The 16952-nt window shown below is 43.1% G+C and overlaps 1 protein-coding gene across 2 annotated transcripts in view; it reads left to right on the top strand.

Moving 5' to 3' along the window:
* Window positions 1-16952, top strand: part of AMPH (amphiphysin) — a 146604-nt gene that overhangs the window by 99858 nt on the left and 29794 nt on the right. Inside the window, exons 10-14 of one of the 2 annotated variants that reach the window (XM_081101825.1) lie at window positions 1197-1335; window positions 2652-2780; window positions 10908-11024; window positions 14348-14371; window positions 16527-16550. In XM_081101825.1, coding sequence (XP_080957951.1) covers window positions 1197-1335; window positions 2652-2780; window positions 10908-11024; window positions 14348-14371; window positions 16527-16550 — 433 coding nt within the window. The remainder of the gene's footprint in view (window positions 1-1196; window positions 1336-2651; window positions 2781-10907; window positions 11025-14347; window positions 14372-16526; window positions 16551-16952) is intronic. The other variant, XM_081101826.1, reaches the window with a different exon arrangement.

Genomic DNA, 16952 nt, shown 5'->3' with positions numbered 1-16952 from the left:
GAAATGGGTAGAGCTACTGTTTCCAGTACAGTTAGGAACAAAGTAAGAAGTAATATCAAAATGGCATTTGGGTGTTTTAGAAATAAAATACATCAACAAAATTAAGGATTGCTCCCTTATGGAGAGATGAAAGGGATAAATGCATCTGAAAACGTCAAAGTTGATAAGTCAGATAAAATGGAGAGAGTGGGGCCATGGTCATTTAACAAATGTTCCTTTCACTTTTTGTTCAATGTTCCTCTGCAGAACGAGGTGGTGAGTGAGCTCAGTGGGATCTATCTCAGTTAAGCATAGACTGGGGCAGGGCTTCCCAATAGAGGCCGTGATGGCTGGCCCATGGACTGGTCCTGGGGTGTGGCCTTATTCTCTCTGTAGCACCCGTTTCCCTGTAGACCATGCTGCTGTATACATGCTCATTTGGTTTGGGATGCGGGTCCTGTTCCCTCAGCTACAGACTTTTGAAATTCTTAGAGAGCAGAATGCATCCCAAATGCCCTCTTAGTCATTAAATTTGAGCTGTTCACTAGCACCTGGCCTGGGGCCATGGGTGTGGTGGGTTGTCGGTAAATATTTCTGACTCTGGTCCATCACATAATTTGTTTGCACATTTCAAGGTGCCTCAGCCGAGTCATTGCTCTTTAAGGTGTGGAAGCAGAAACAGTTAATGAAATGACTTTCCAAATGGTATCAGGAAGCACTCCTATGAAATTTTAATTAACATAACCCTAAGGATGCCTTTTAACATAAAAGTTATACTTTTCAAGGAAGGTTTTTCTATAGATTACGACATAGCAAGATTCTCCTGTAAATCAAAAGTGAGATTAGTTCATTCAATTCAGCTTATGTTTGAAAGAGTCTTACAGGGCCTGTTTGGGTCAGTGGAAAGATCAAGGGTTGCATTAGTAAGGCCTGAATTCAGATCCAGTAAATTGTCGAGTGACTTTAGGGATTTTTTAACCCCTCTGCATGTGTATTGTGGTGATTAGAGATAATCTATGGACAGGGTCTGGCACACAGTGGTCAATAAATCGTACTAGTTATTACATCAACGTTCATAAGCATCAGTATTAACCTGGAAGAGAGAGTAGATAAATAATAGCTGTTAGGGCTCAGGATTTCTCTGGAGTGGAGGACCCCTGGTAAATAAATACTGCTTCTTAGAAGGCCCCTTGCTCACATCTCCTGTGTTCATCTAGTGACTCGGGTCCTCTCCGCATCGCAAAGACACCATCACCGCCCGAGGAGCCTTCACCCCTCCCAAGCCCGACAGCCAGTCCCAATCATACGCTGGCGCCTGCATCTCCCGCACCAGCACGGCCTCGGTCACCTTCTCAGGTAGGATGAATGCAAATACATTGCAGTGACTAGAAGAGCGTTTGGTGGGGTGACCCATCTGGGAAAGCCCTGCGGTGCTGGGGCATGGAGAGGAGTATCTGGTTGGGAGATTTTGAGGGGTGAAGCTTTAGGCATTGTGATTGTCACTAAGGAGTCAACTCATTTTTCTTATTTGGATTTTTATTTCCTGGCACACCCTATATCTGAGCGTTTATCTCAGGCTCTCCTACTCCCCTCTGCTCCTATCTCTTGCTTTGTTTCCTAGAGCTTCATGTAATCCTACCTTCTCTGTGAAACCTCCCTCCTGTAGTGCTTTAGGTAACATTTGGGGCAATTTATAGACATGAAAAGCTCTTCTGTGTATATGCGATTTCACGCTTTAAAAAAAAATATATATATATATTTATTGAGAGGAAGGGAGAGGGAGAGTGAGATAGAAACATCAATGATGAGAGAGAATCATTGATCGGCTGCCTCCTGCACGCCCCACACTGGGGATTGAGCCCACAACCCTGGCATGTGTCCTGACTGGGAATTGAACTATGACCTCCTGGTTCATGGGTTACGCTCAACCACTGAGCCACACTGTCCAGGCTTCACACTTTTTGTATCACCCGCCCTATATTGTACATGAATAGACACTCAACAAAAGTGTAGGGAGCAAATGATTGAAAGAAACTGTAAAGGCCAGGGAAAGACAAATATAGAGAAAATTTGCCACCCATTTCTTTCCTACTTTGGGTGAAAATGAAATTCCATTGAGAAATCTTGAAATCTCCAGTGCAGTTCAAGCTTTCATGTATATGACTGACAGTAAGTCGGGAGAGTCCCAGGAAGATGTATGGAACAGATGGACCCTTAAAATCCTTTGGAAAATATTGGAGTGGAAAATGAGATACTTGCTCCCTGTACGTAGTCTCACCAATTCCAGTGAAAAACTTGCTTGACTTTAATTTAACAATTTTAATTTATTGCTGAATTGAGAAGTCATTTTCAGTTGCTTCAGAGGAGGTATTGCCTTCGTTACACTTGGAATCGAAGGCACCTGCCCCGGGCCCTGTGTGTAGCTCTTGTGTTGGGTGAATGGAGCCTCAGAGCCCGAATTTTTTTATTGGACCAGGGCTTGTCAGTGCTCTGAGAGACACCCACGCAGATGGCGTTGTTTACCTTAATCAGGTAGGTTTGTTTCTATGTGCAGATCTGCATTTCGGTTAGTGATCTATCTGTCCTCCCAGCTCTGTTCACATGAGATTTCTGCATGTCTCACATGTCATCTTTGGCTGAATTAAGTATTGTTTGTGTTTATTGCCTTATAGACGAGGAAAGGACCACCTGTCCCACCTCTGCCTAAAGTCACCCCGACAAAGGAACTGCAGCAGGAGAACATCATCAGTTTCTTTGAGGACAACTTTGTTCCAGAAATCAGCGTGACGACCCCTTCCCAGGTGAGGGCCTAGTACAGAGGTGGGATGTCCATAAAGTAGCATGGCGGAGGGACTCTCAGGGGCCAGTTCTAAAGAAAGTGCAGAGCCCCAGTCAGTTTGACTCAGTGGTTATAGTGTCAGGACTGAAGGGTCTTGAGTTCGATTCCATTCAAAGGCACATACCTGGGTTGTAGGCATGATCTCCTGTCCCAGTTGGGGCATGCAGGAGCCAAACAATGGGTATCTCTCTCTCTCTCACATAGATGTTTCTCTCTCTGTCTCTCCCCCTCCCTTCCACTCTCTGTAAAAATCAATGGAAAAGATATCCTCGGGTGAGGATTAACAAAAAGAAAGAAAGTGGCAGATATTAGAGCCAGCAATATAATTTCAGTTGCTATTCGGGTTTGCTTGTCTAACGCATTTTCAAGTATTTGAAAATGCTCACATTATTTTTGATTATTAAGATTAAGTAGCACATACTTATTGTAGAAAATGGGAAAGTACTGAAAAGTATAAAATGAAGAACTCTAATAATCACTTAAAACATACCACTCTGGGGAGAAACTAAGATGGCGGCATAGATAAACACCGGGAAATAGTCGCCTCCCACAACAATTGAAAATTAGCCCAAAGGACGGAGCAAACATCGTCCAAAACAACAGGAAGGCTGGCTGAGTGTAATTTCTACAACTAGAAGAAAAGAAAAGCACGCTGAGAGCCAGAGGAGCTGCGGAGGCTGAGTGCAGAGGTACGGCGGCGGCTCGCGCGCGCGGAAAGGGGGTGGCACCTGAGGACGCGGCTGTCTTTTTGAATCACAAGCTCCCGACTGCTCTGATCTCCGGTTCTGGGAAGTCTCTGGGGACCCAGGACTCATACGGGCAGAGGCTGCTCTCTCAGGCAGCAGCGGGCGAACTTGGGGGGCCGCTTTCCCTCAGAGGTGCTTGCAGCCGTTGCCGGGACACTGAGACGCGCGACTCTGGGCGCGGAGAATCAGCCATAGCTTCTTTCTCCGGCCTTTTGACTCCCTGAGGTCCCGCCCCACTCAGGCTGCGGCAGAGGCTTTTGCATGTGAATGCCCCAGAACTTTGCAACCTGATAATTACCTAACTGCAGCCGGGCCAGCCAGACCCGGAACTTCCAAGAGAAGGCCCAAGGCCCCGCAGCGGCTTGCATTGCTTCACAGCTGAGCCTCTTAGTGGCGGCTCCGGCTGTGTGGCCTCAGGCAGGGGCTGAATTAGCACCTCCTTAGATCCAGGAGCCACTGTACCCAGTGGTCAGAGGAGGACCATTCTCCCACTTCAGACACAGCTGCTTCCCACAGCCAATTGGCCTGGAGGTCAATTCCTCCCAGTGATCCTACAACAATCGAGGCACCAAGAGTGCACCAAGAGTGTCCACCCCAGGTAACTGGGGAGGCTGAGCTACTGGGCCCTACAGGACACCCGGCGCGCAGGCCACTCTATCAACACAGGGAAGCAGCCAAAATGCGGAGACAAAGAAACAGGTCACAATTGGCAGAAACGGAGGAGGCCAGACGACTGGATATAGAGTTCAAGGCCACGTTTATAAGGTTTGTCAAGAATTTTATGGAAACCGCCGATAAATTTAATGAATCCCTCAAGGAGTATGGTGAGACCATGGAGGTCATGAAAAAGGACCAATTAGAAATTATGCATACACTGACTGAAATAAAGAATACTTTACAGAGATCCAACAGCAGACAAGAGGATCCCAAGAATCAAGTCAAAGATTTGAAATGCAAAGAAACAAAAAATACCCAACCGAAAAAGAAAAAAGAAAAGAGATTCAAAAAATATGAAGATAGTGTAAGGAACCTCTGGGACAACTTCAAGCGTACCAACATCAGAATTATAGGGGTACCAGAAGGAGAGAGAGGGCAAGATATTGAAAACCTTTTTGAAGAAATAATGACAGAAAACTTCCCCCACCTGGTGAAAGAAATGGACTTACAAGTCCAGGAAGCGCAGAGAACTCCAAACAAAAGGAATCCAAAGAGGACCACACCAAGACACATCATAATTAAAATGCCAAGAGCAAAAGATAAAGAGAGAATCTTAAAAGCAGCAAGAGAAAGACAGTCAGTTACCTACAAGGGAGTACCCATCCGACTGTCAGCTGATTTCTCAACAGAAACCATGCAGGCCAGAAGAGAGTGGCAAGAAATATTCAAAGAGATGAATAGCAAGAACCTGCAACCAAGACTACTTTATCCAGCAAAGTTATCATTCAGAATGGAAGGTCAGATAAAGAGCTTCACGGATAAGAAAAAGCTAAAGGAGTTCATCACCACCAAACCAGCATTATATGAAATGCTGAAAGGTATTCTTTAAGAAGAGGAAAAAGAAAAAGGAACTCTTACCATTTGCCACAGCATGGATGGAACTGGAGAGTGGATAAATACCACAAGATCTCACTTATTTGTGGAATATAATGAACAACATAAACTGATGAACAAGGACTGATCCAGAGACGGAGAGGCATTGATTGGACTGTCGGGCCTTGGAGGGAAGGTAGGGGAGGGTGGGGGCAAGGGGGAAAGATCAACCAAAGGACTTATATGTAAGCATATAGGCCTAACCAATGGACACGGACAATGGGGGGGGTGAGGGGGTGAGTGGGGAGAGGGGGGGTAGAGGGTACACATATGTAATATCTTAATCAATAAAAAATATTTAAAAAAAAAAAAAAAAACATACCACTCTGATTTAGTCACAAATATGCTTTGACTTATTTCTTTTGGTCTTCTTCCCACCCCCACCCCCCGCCACCCCCAGTTATATATTGATTTTGCCCACAGTGCTCAAATTGTATTTGTATGTACTCCTGACTTTTCTATGTAATCTCACTGAGCATTTCTTCATGTCATAGGATTATCTTTTTTTTTTAATGTTTAACCAAGTGTAGTCTATCGGGTGGCTTTAGCACCCTCTGACTGTGACCACAATTTGCTTTTGATTTTTCCATGATTTCACCGGCACTTTGGTGAACATCGATATAAATGAAGTCATGTTTGCACCTTTATGGCTTCTTTTCTATGATTGCCCAGTAAAGAATGGGAAGATGAAATTAAAGTGGTGAATACTTAAAGTCTTTTGCCCTTCAGCAGGCTTTAATGTATCTGTGCACATGATTTGGCAAATGGAACAATCAGTGTTGCCCTGGATTTCAAAGACACCTGGTGCAGGTGCTCCACCCTGGTTACCCTCAGGGGACTGTAGTCCTGTCTCTGCCAGTGGCTTGGCTGGCCCATTGCCTTGAGAATGGTCTTGACTTCCAGAGCTGCTCCTCCTGTCATCGAAGCCAACTCTTCGTTTTAAGAATGAAAAGTCCCCAGTCATGCCAATATCATTCCTCCCAGTGTTCTCAGGATTAGATATAATATTTACATTTTGCGAGATGTGTGAATGCAATACTTTAGTGACTGAACACATCCATAGCAACACTGCATACTACAGCCTAATTATAATCACATATAATAACAGAAGTAATGCACTGATATCAGGGGGTTCAGAAAATAAAAAGCAGTGTGGTGGCAAATCATAATTTGTCATCCTTTTGGGGGGCCATTTCTCAAGAGACACAATGCTTTTGGCTAATTTTTTTCCTTCTTCTGTATGAAATGATGTATTTGTGTGAACTGCTGAATTTTGGTAAGCTACCTAGGGTTTGAAACAAGATTTAGCAGGTCCTGCGAGGAGGGGGAGTTGCATGTTTATCAGCACAAGGACAAATCATGCCTGTGGAGACACAGATGCTGCCAGGAATAGCTGTCTGGAACCAAACGATCTTACTCAGCACCCTGCTGGCACCAAACTTGAGCTGCTTGCTAACAGCCCAGCTTCGTTCTCTTTGCTGCAGTTTCCAGTCAGAGTGTTTAAGGTGATAGCGTTCTTACTCTGACGTTGCTTTCACCTGGACCCTTGGAGAACATCCTTCCAATTATACCACAAAGCGAGAATGTGGCCACCTAGGTACCATGTGTGCTCAGCTAAGGACACCTCCATTAGCAGTCGAGGCAACTGAAGTAGAGGAAACATGACACATGGACTAGAGCTGAAGTAAAGATGGGGCTCCAGCAGTTTGAAATGTGTTTATTTGCAGTTTGCTGGCTCATAGGTAAGGGTCCTTCCTGGTGAGGGGTGAAAAAGGGTCAAAGCAGTTTTTAAAATTACAAATGCCCGAAGAGGCCTCTCAGTACTTCTGAGAGCATTAACTTTCGCTGGTATTGTTGAGTGAGTGTGATAGGAAAAGTCATGAGTTGGGGGAGAGGGACAGCAAGCACCTTTCAAAACAGAACCTTCTCCAGCCGCTGCTGCAGGGAGACAGTAAGCTGGTAGAGCACTTGCTGGCATGGCCAGTCCTTGTGCAGGCTGCAGAGTTGCTGGGAAGGGAGGGGGAACCTCTCCGGCCCAGTACCCTTTATAACTCACTGGCTGTACGTCACGTCCATCCATCTTATCAATCTGCCAGGCGATTTTGCAAAAACTACCTACTGGAGACATTTTGGGGGTGCAGTTTGGGAGTTCCGTTTCCTTTATATGATTTTCTTTTAACATGGGGAGGAGGCAGAAAGGCGTTTCTGTCATTTTTTCTGAATCTGAGAAGCAGCATGGCCCTAGCACAGTGATGGCGAACCTTTTGAGCTCGGTGTGTCAGCATTTTGAAAAACCCTAACTTAACTCTGGTGCCATGTCACATATAGAAATTTTTTGATATTTGCAACCATAGTAAAACAAAGACTTATATTTTTGATATTTATTTTATATATTTATATGCCATTTAACAAAGAAAAATCAACCAAAAAAATGAGTTTGCGTGTCACCTCTGACACGCGTCATAGGTTCGCCATCACTGCTCTTGCAGGTGGATACATGGCAGCATTTCCATAGACTCAATAGCTGTTAGTCTCATGTCATGATGTCAAGGGAGGGAGTGAAGCAAATTTTCATATTTCAATCACTTTTTAGCTTCTTGAGTGACATAATCTGGTTTTATTTTAAAATGTACAGGTGCTGCCTTTCCGTGGCGCAGCCTAACAATTCCCTTCCTTGCTTCTTCCTCGGTAGATAGGATGTAGCCATTTTGTGTTGCTTTAGCCGTTTGGGTCCCATCCAGCAGTGTCTGATCAGCAGATCTGGGCTGGGGGCCAAGCATCTGCTTTTCTACAAGCTCCCAGTTGATGCTGACACTGCTGGTCTTGAGATCACACGTGAGAACCACTGTTTTACAGCATCAGGATTCCTTCCACATGATACAGTTTTGTGGCTATGAACAAAGTACCACAGCGAATTAACAGATTTCTTCCAGGGCAAAAGTCAACTGGGTCAAGTGTATGTCATGATGGACCATTTACAATTGTCCATTTAAATATAATGTGACTTTACTGTACATGTTCTATACTTAGGGCGACTGGACTTAGACACGTGGACATGTGTGCTTAGGATATTAGGTATATTGATCTGATTATATGTCAAGGTAAATATTCTCAGTGAATAGATTATCTCATCAGAATGGTGGTGTTTTCAGTCATGCACAGAGAAACGATTCAAAAATAAACAGAAATTTCAGGAGAAAATGAGATGCCAGCTGCCAAGAAGCAGAGTATCGAAAACTAGGAAGCTGAGATGCACTGAGAAGGTTTTCCCAGATACATACGTGACATTCCTGTGATCTTCAGGTCATTATCCCTGTTTCAGAGATGAGCAAATCTGTCCTCTTTCTGCAACACTGTGTGGCTCCAGGGCAGACATAAACAGGCAACCCCTTTTTGCTCTTTGTGTAATTCTATCAAATTACTCTTTGATGTGAGTGTCTTAAGGTATAACTCTCAAGATTAAGGGGAAAAAACAAATATACATTGAGCCTGAAAAAAATCAGCTACACATTTTAAAGGCAACCAAACTAGTATTATGGCTATTTGATAATAATTTTACATGGATATACATGATTACTAATAGTAATTAACTACATTAGCTCCCATTTCCATGTTGAGTATGTCCTATATTTTATGTACAAGGTATTTGTTGTCTTTGTCACTCACTCTTGGTAATCTTAGTAGATAAAATTATTTTCATTGTATGCATGAAGCTCAATGAAGCTTAATTAATTGCTCAGAGAGACGCAACTAGTAAGTGGCAAAATTGGGCTGCACACCCAGATTTATTTATCTCAATCAAAGGCTCAGCATAGCAATCGTAGTCTAATGCCTCTTCTCACCTGTGATCTCTGAATTCCCATTTGAGCCTCCTTAAGGGGATCCATTAGGCTCATAAGGGGCTTGGATATATTTGTGCAGCCTGAAATGTTATGGAGGACTCACAGAGCATTGAGAATTCCTCTGCAGATCTTGAGGACCCCCGTTAGAGAGAGGTGGGGGCGGATCTCAGTGGCAGCTTGGAAGAGCATGGGAGTCACAGGTATCGGACTGCTGTATGGATCAGCGGCGTTGCAGGCGGGGACCCAGGGCCATAGATAACGTCCTTCAGCAGCTCAGTCTCCTCATCTCCAAATGGGAAAAGGATGCCATCTGCCCTTCAATTTTCTGTAATGATCAGACAAGCCAGGTAAATCGCGGATTGGGGAATAGAGTACAGTAATTCTTTTAGGGCAATGGTGGTGTTGTCATGAGACTGCAGCAAAGTGCATGAACACGAGTTAATGTTCATAGGTATAAAATTATTACCACAGTGCCTGCCTAGCACATTCTAAGTGTAATATGTGTTTTCAAAATGTTAGAAATGTAATTTGTACCAACCAATATAAAAGTCGGTGACAAAACTCATGCAGACTTTGAAGAGGGGCCAAGGGAATCAGTTGACAGTTTTGTGACTGTGACTAGTAAAGAAAGTGGGATCTCGGTAAAGCATTATCCTCGTGAAATTTAAAAAGTATATATGTGAGGAGTAATCATGCTGCAAAACAGATAACTCAAAAAAGAGCTAACATCATGATATTTAAGTAGATTTCCTTCTACAGTGAGTGTAGATAAACTAAAAAAATATATTATCTATTATGGTCCCAAGCTTTCCATACATTCCTGAGTTAAATTATTTTATGTTTATGACCGATATTAATTAAAATAACTCCTGTTCTTTAAAGTTTTTCTCTACATAGCTGTGTTCTCATATAATACTTTATCCATTGTTGTGAAATTTCAATTTATACAACAGATGGTCAAAATTGAAGCTTATATTAAATATCAAACACATGTAACTTGAATTGTGTGAAAACCAATCCTAATTCTCTTTACCATGGTCTAGTTTATGGGGACTTTATTTCAGCTCTGCCTCATACTGTGTAACTTGAACCTGGGTTAGGCCAGCTTCAAGCCCGCATTATTTTTCCTATATCATGATACCATAATAAATGACCAAATGATAATATTTATTTTTATAAATTTTTGCTATTATCATAGTAGGACTTTTGTTCTATGTCCTATTTGACTTACCTTCTCTCTAATCCAAGAATGTTATTGGGCGAAGAGCTCATTTTGTGATGAACATTGGGGGGACATAGTTCTCTTCTCTTCCTCCCTTTCTTCCTTTCACTCTCCCTCCCCCATACTCAACAGTCCAGAAAAACAATATTATGGATGAGGAATGGATACATGATAACTAACTCTAGGGATAGGGTACCATTGGGGGTGAGCCAGGTGGGATGTGATCACAGTAGACAATGATCCCTTCTTCCTTATAAAATTTAGCTTCACAGGGGACATCATAGCTGTGAGTTCCTGTAATGAGTTGATGCCTTGGCCCATTTTATCCATCTGATCATCTGTAATTCTTGACCTGAGATATAGGAACTAGCAGACAAGAAGATTCCTTAGGTCTGTGGCAATAGGATACACCTCTCAGACATTCTCTATGTTGGCTGAACTTGGAGCTGGCAAAGGACAGCAACTGAAACCTGGGCCATGTTCCTGGGCATCTCAGGTTTTCCTTGGCCAGAGTTGGTTATTTCCCCTTTCATCACATGTAGCTAGTGACTCTGGGAGCATGTGGATGAGCCACCTAAACAGTAAACTGCCATTGGAATATTGACTGATATTAGAGGATTATGTGGGTTATATGATGAAGTCTTATCAGATTCAGGCTGTGCATATTTTGTTTTGTTTTGTTTGAACAGAATGAAGTCCCTGAGGTGAAGAAAGAGGAGACTCTGTTGGATCTGGACTTTGACCCTTTCAAGCCTGAGGTAGCCTCTGCAGGTTCTGCTGGAGCGACCCACTCACCCATGTCTCAGGTATGAAGTGGTTTGTATGGTGTTTGGAGACGATATTCCATAAATTTTAATAAGCTGGGAAGGAAGGGTAAAATGGAAACTTTATCAATATCAATTATTCTAAAGTTCCCTCTACCATTAGCTTTCTCTGTCTAGAGCTGGAATAACCATGCATTCCAGTTTGCCCAGGAGTCATCTATCTCAGAGTGATTATTCAGAGTACCTTCGACGGTTCTGTCTTGGTGGCCAGAATACTTCCTTCTCGGAGCTCTTGTGCAGACAGCCAGCAGAAATCATGGGCTTCCTCGGCCTTACTCTCTGGTGTTCATTACTTTAGTGCAGAAGGGAAAGTTCTGCAGTGGATGCTGTGGCGGTTAGTGGGTGAGATCCCACAGCATTTCTGTCTGCAAGTTTGAATCGAGAGACGCCTCTTTTATATCAACTCATGATTAAATGAATCCATAAGTTGTGGGACTTTGTGTGGATCTAGGACTAAGATTCTTTCAGAATTTTTAAAAAAGGTGACCTTGGTTAAATCTTTAAAGTCTTGATTCTGGAGAAAAAGCATTATGCAGCTAGGAAAGTTGTGTGTGCCACTGTGCAACTGTCCTGGCTTCCCAGCGGCTGTAATAATTGAATCACCACACTGTGGAGTTGTCCTGTGATCCAGCTCTAATCACAGCTCTCCTCCTTTGCTAGGAAGTCTTAGGCTGAGGTAACATAAGGAACACAGCTGCGCAATTCTGCTGCCTCCTTTCCCCTTCACTCAAAGTGACCTCCATTCCCATCACCTGATCCCATGTTTTCAATCGATGTTCTTGCTGCTAGCAGAACACCTCGCCTGTGAGCTCTGCTGTGTGCACACAAGCTAACACACCCTTTCATGATCCCAAGGCTTGATGAACGTGACGTTTTACATTGCTGCCTTCCTTTGGAGAAAATACAGTCTGCATTATGCTGTTAGGAGCTTTAAGGGGCTATAAAGCAAGAAAACCTAAACCACCTGGATAATCAGAAAATGCATATTCAATGCAAAGGAGTCCCTGTATGCATACCTGTGGTTTTCAGTGGAGCTGTTTTTTACTCTCCCTCTCTGTCATTGTACAGGTAGATGCTGTAGAGGTAGATGCTAACCCAGACACCAGCCAGGCTGTGCAGAGATGCAGGGCGGGCGGGGCGGCGCAGTGAGAGCAGGCTCACACCAAGCGCGTGGGTTCAGTCAGAACCACAGGGCCTCCGTTCTGTAGTGCAAACTCTAACGGAGACATCTGTAGTCCCATCTGGAAACTGTCCTGTTCTTAAGATGGGAGTGCCAGATTCTCTAACTTGCTGTTCGCATTTAGTGATTCAAAACAAGTACATAAACATGGATTAGTTCTAGTCACAAAGACATGGGCAGAAAAGGCTGTGGTTACAGGCTTGTACAGGTAGATGCTAACCCAGACACCAACCAGGCTGTGCAGTGAGAACAGGCTCACACCAAGCACGTGGGTTCAGTCAAAGCCTCCTCCTCTCCAAAAACCTGCTCCTCTCCAAAAAGCTCCTCCCTCTCTCCTCTCCAAAAAGCTCCTCCCTCTCTCCTCTCCAAAAAGCTCCTCCCTCTCTCCTCTCCAAAAAGCCCCTCCCCCTCATCCTTGGCTGAAATCGAACTGCCGGCCCTCCAATTCACAGGCCAACACTCTATCCACTGAGCCAAACCAATCTGCACTCTTCTCCTCTCTCTTTTTTTTATTTTTAGGGCATAAGGCAGAGGGTTTTCAAGGGGTACCAAAAGGAGGTATAAAGACCTCTACTTCTCTACTTGGGCACAGAGCAGTCCAAGTAAGACACCAGAGGCTTGAAATAGTGTACAAGGTGGGGAATTATGATGTGTTCCAACCATAAAGTGAAAGAAAGGATGGAAGGAGATGAGGTTGGAGACAGGGGTCCCAGGCTGTCCTCACATGGAAGTCATTACAAAGCCTCTCTTTCCCCCACTCCCTCTTCACTCTTTCTCCCTTTCACCAGGTCCACCTATTTGCTTTAAAATAACCTCTCAATTGAAAATTGAAAACAATTCAGGCTTTACTCAGGATTTTCACCTTAATCCTGAGAACAATAGGAAACCATTTGGCAGACTTAATTAAATGAGTGGTCAGAGCAGGTTTTCTTTTTAAGTTTACTCTCGTTGCTGCATTGAGAATGGTCTGGGAAGGAATGGACAAGAAAGATTTGGACAGAGCAGTCAGGTGGTGATAGGTAAGAAAGATCATGGTGAACTGAAGTGGTGGGAGCAATAAGATAGAAGGAGTATTGGACAGGTGTGGAAAGTATTTCTAAGGTAGAATTGATAGGTCTTGCTGATGGGTTGAATGATCTTTTACCCTCTCTGCATCCACCCCCTTGGGCATTTAACTTTGTAGTGTCCTCTGCCTCTGTCTCTGGACTTGACCATGTGCCTGGCTTTGGGTAATAGAATGAAGCAGAAGTGCAAGTATGCTGCTTCTAAGTCTATACCTCGAGAGGCCTTGCTCACTCTTGTGTTTCTGTCATCTCCATGAGGACATTCCTGAGGTAGCTACTGGCATGGAACAGATACGTGGCAGAGACTTGAAGTGCCCAGTCAGCCCAGTCGAGGCTCATCTAGAATATAGTGGTCAGCAGACTCATTAGTCAACAGAGCCAAATATCAATAGTACAACAACTGAAATTTCTTTTGAGAGCCAAATTTTTTAAACTTAAACTATCTAGGTAGATAAATTGTTATTAACTTATTTAGGGTACTCTTAAGACTTAGGAAGAGCCACACTCAAGGGGCCAAAGAGCCGCATGTGGCTCGAGAGCCACAGTTTGCCGACCACGGGTGTAGGGGAAAGAGGAAATAGCATTAGCAATTATTAGGATCTGCACATTTCCTCGAAGAAGTGATAAACTGGTATCTAGATACCTTGTTTACATCATTTAATATGTGTGTGTATTAAAGTAATCCCATTCACCATGTTTCAGATAAGGTTTCCTACTTGTGTAGCAAAAGGCGTATTGGTAGAACTGCGCTATCCAATATGGTAGCACGAGGCACATTTAGCTGTTTAAATTTAAATAAAATAAAATTGTGTAAAATGAAAAATTTGGTTCTGTTACACTAGCACACTTCAAGTTCACAGAGGCCACGTGTGACTAGTGGCTACCATATTGGACAGCACAGATGGGGAACGTTGTTATCACCGAAGAGTGTTGTATTGAACAGTGCTATCCTAAATGCTTCAAAATGCTTATTATTTTATTTCAAGAACATTTATCATCTCAGTAATTGTTACATGCGTGGGATTTGTATACTAACAGTATTTTTGTCTCTTTGCTTTCAGACATTGCCCTGGGACTTATGGACGGTAAGAGTGCTAAGAATTCTATATGTTGATGTATCTGGGTCCCTGGAAATTTAGCAACCTTGTTATATTTTATTTCATCTGTAATGGAATTAAACAAGGATGGAGTCCCCTGATGGTCCCAGGTATTACCAGCACTAGAAATAACGGTGAGGAAAAGGATGCCCATGTGCCAGACTCCTGGATGAGCAAGAGTTTGAGATGCCCCTTTATGCTTCTTCCTGGGATTGTTGGTGGCTAGAAATGCTGTAGTGAAGGATGTGCACATTTGTTATTGCCTATAGAGCCCAAGAAAAGTATAAATGGGAAAACGTAAAGCATTGGCTACTCTGCATAGGGAACCATTTTCTCTTCTTTTCTTTTCTTTTTTATCCTCACCCAAGGATATTTTTCCATTGACTTTTAGAGAGTGTGGAAGAGAGAGGAAAAGATAGAGAGAAATATCAATGTGAGAAAGACACATAGATTGGTTGCCTCCTGCATGAGCCCCAACCAGGCCCGGGCTGGGGAGGAGCCTGCAACCGAGGTATGTGCCCTTGACTGGAATCGAACCCTGGACCCTTTGGTCCACAGGCTGACGCTCTATCCACTGAGCCAAACCGGCTAGGGCCCCATTTTTCTTTTTAATGAAGCATAATCAATAAGAATTTGAGCTTCAGAGCCAGACAACCCTGGATTTGAGTCCAGACTCTATTACTTATAGCAATAGGACTTTGAGCAATTTCTAAAAGTCTTTCAGCCTCAGCTTCTCTCATCTGTAGAGTAAGGGATACCTACCTTATGATACCTACTGCAGAGTGTTATGTGAGGATTGAGAGAGATACTGTTTGTAGAATATTTAGCCCAGTGTCTGGATGTATCAATAAAAGGTAGAAGTGCAAGGATGTGTGCTTCCAGAATTCAGAGCTGAGAAAAGGCGCAAACAGAGCTTTGTGATGGCAGCCTCTGTGGTATGAAATTAGAAGATTGGCTACACCCATACAGAGCCGCACATCCCTCGGGCTGGAGCCTTGGTCTACTACGCTGTCTTAGAACAGCTCTGGTCATTTCGTCTTTGGAACTCAACTTGAGTTTCATGTTGTTGTTTTTTTGTTTTGTTTTTTTTAGTGATACAGCAACAGGAAAGTTTGGAAGATCTAGCTCTTCATGAGCCTGTGGGCTTCCAAAGTGGCATTGCTACTTTCTTCCCTAAAAACAAAACGCTGGCTATCCCAGTCCCTGCCGCGGGAGCAGGGTTATAGTCTACGTAGGATCCTTAAAGCATCAGGGGAAGCTCTTAAGACAAGAGCTATACTATGTTTGACTTGTATATTTGCAAAAAGGGATGCATGGATTGGTATTCAGGACATTTGGATTCTAGTCTCAACTGTGTGTTAATTTTCATGGAGAGTAAGAGGAAAATGCTACTTTTTTGTTATTCCAGTATTTCATATCTTTACTTGGAGCTATATCATATTTTTCTTTCCCTGCCTGAAAAGGATATGGTGAGGGAGAAAGTATCTTCTGTAATGAATATTGACTATTTTGGAGGGCAAACCTGCTAGAAATGGTAGAAGTGACAAGATTGCGAAATAATAGCTCCCTGGACATAATTACTCCGTTTCTTGGTCCTCTCCACTCCCCAGTGTTGTTTCTTTATATCCAGACAAAGCTCGTAGGATGTGGGGAGAACCTGAGGAGAATCCTCCAGGCAGAGTAGCTAGTATCAGATCATCCTCCATCCAAAAACCACCTCAAAGGCAGAACCAAGTGCAGGCTGGTTGGGGAAGACTTTACCCTGATATTGTGTCAGAGCAGGTGGTGCTGGGTAATTTCGTGGTTGCTAGAGCTTGCTGCTGTTCTCATGCTGATTTATGGGAAACTTTGTATTTCAGAGGCTGCTAGAGCAACAGTCATGGAATAGCCATAAAACGTTGCTGATACTAGAAAATGGCAGAGGCCTTCTGTATGTTTCAGTGGTATACTGGTAATCTCGACAGTATTGGGACTGAACTCATTCCAATAAAATTTCATCTCAAACCAGTGAAAGCCACAGCCGTTAGCAGAACATTGACTCTGGAGAGCATGGGATTTTAATGTATGAGCAATTTTTTTTCTCTTGTCTTACGATTTTTATTATTACTTTTTTTTTTTTTTTTTTTTTTTTTTACTTATACAGACAAGCGCTGATTTGGTCCAGCCGGTAGGTAAATATCCAGAAAATTCTGGATTTTTAAAAATTTAATCTGCATTATATACATGGTATATTACCTACAATAAGCTTTTTTTTTTTTTTCCTGTGGCATTGCTAGTCACAGATGTAACCTTAAGCCACTTATTTAATTTAATACTCTCTAGTTTTGTGTAACTGGTGCTACTCTACTAAAGAACTCTGTGTTTCTCATCAACTCTTACCATGATCTATTTCATCTTGTGTTTTTTTTTTCCTTTGCTGTTCTGCATACTCTAAAGACTGACTCTTCAAAAAGTCTTTCCTTGTGTAACCTGGTCTTGGAGGAAACTCCAGAGAGTGGGTTGGCCGAAGAAATTCAAAGATCTCAGATTGACCTAGGCGCATTTATTTGGGGCCCTGATGCTAGTACAG

This window comes from Myotis nattereri (assembly GCF_964212035.1).
Source record: "Myotis nattereri genome assembly, chromosome: 11".
In the NCBI taxonomy this organism is placed as follows: Eukaryota; Metazoa; Chordata; class Mammalia; order Chiroptera; family Vespertilionidae; genus Myotis; species Myotis nattereri.
Note: the sequence above shows the minus strand (reverse complement) of the source record. Positions and strands in the feature narration are given on the sequence as shown.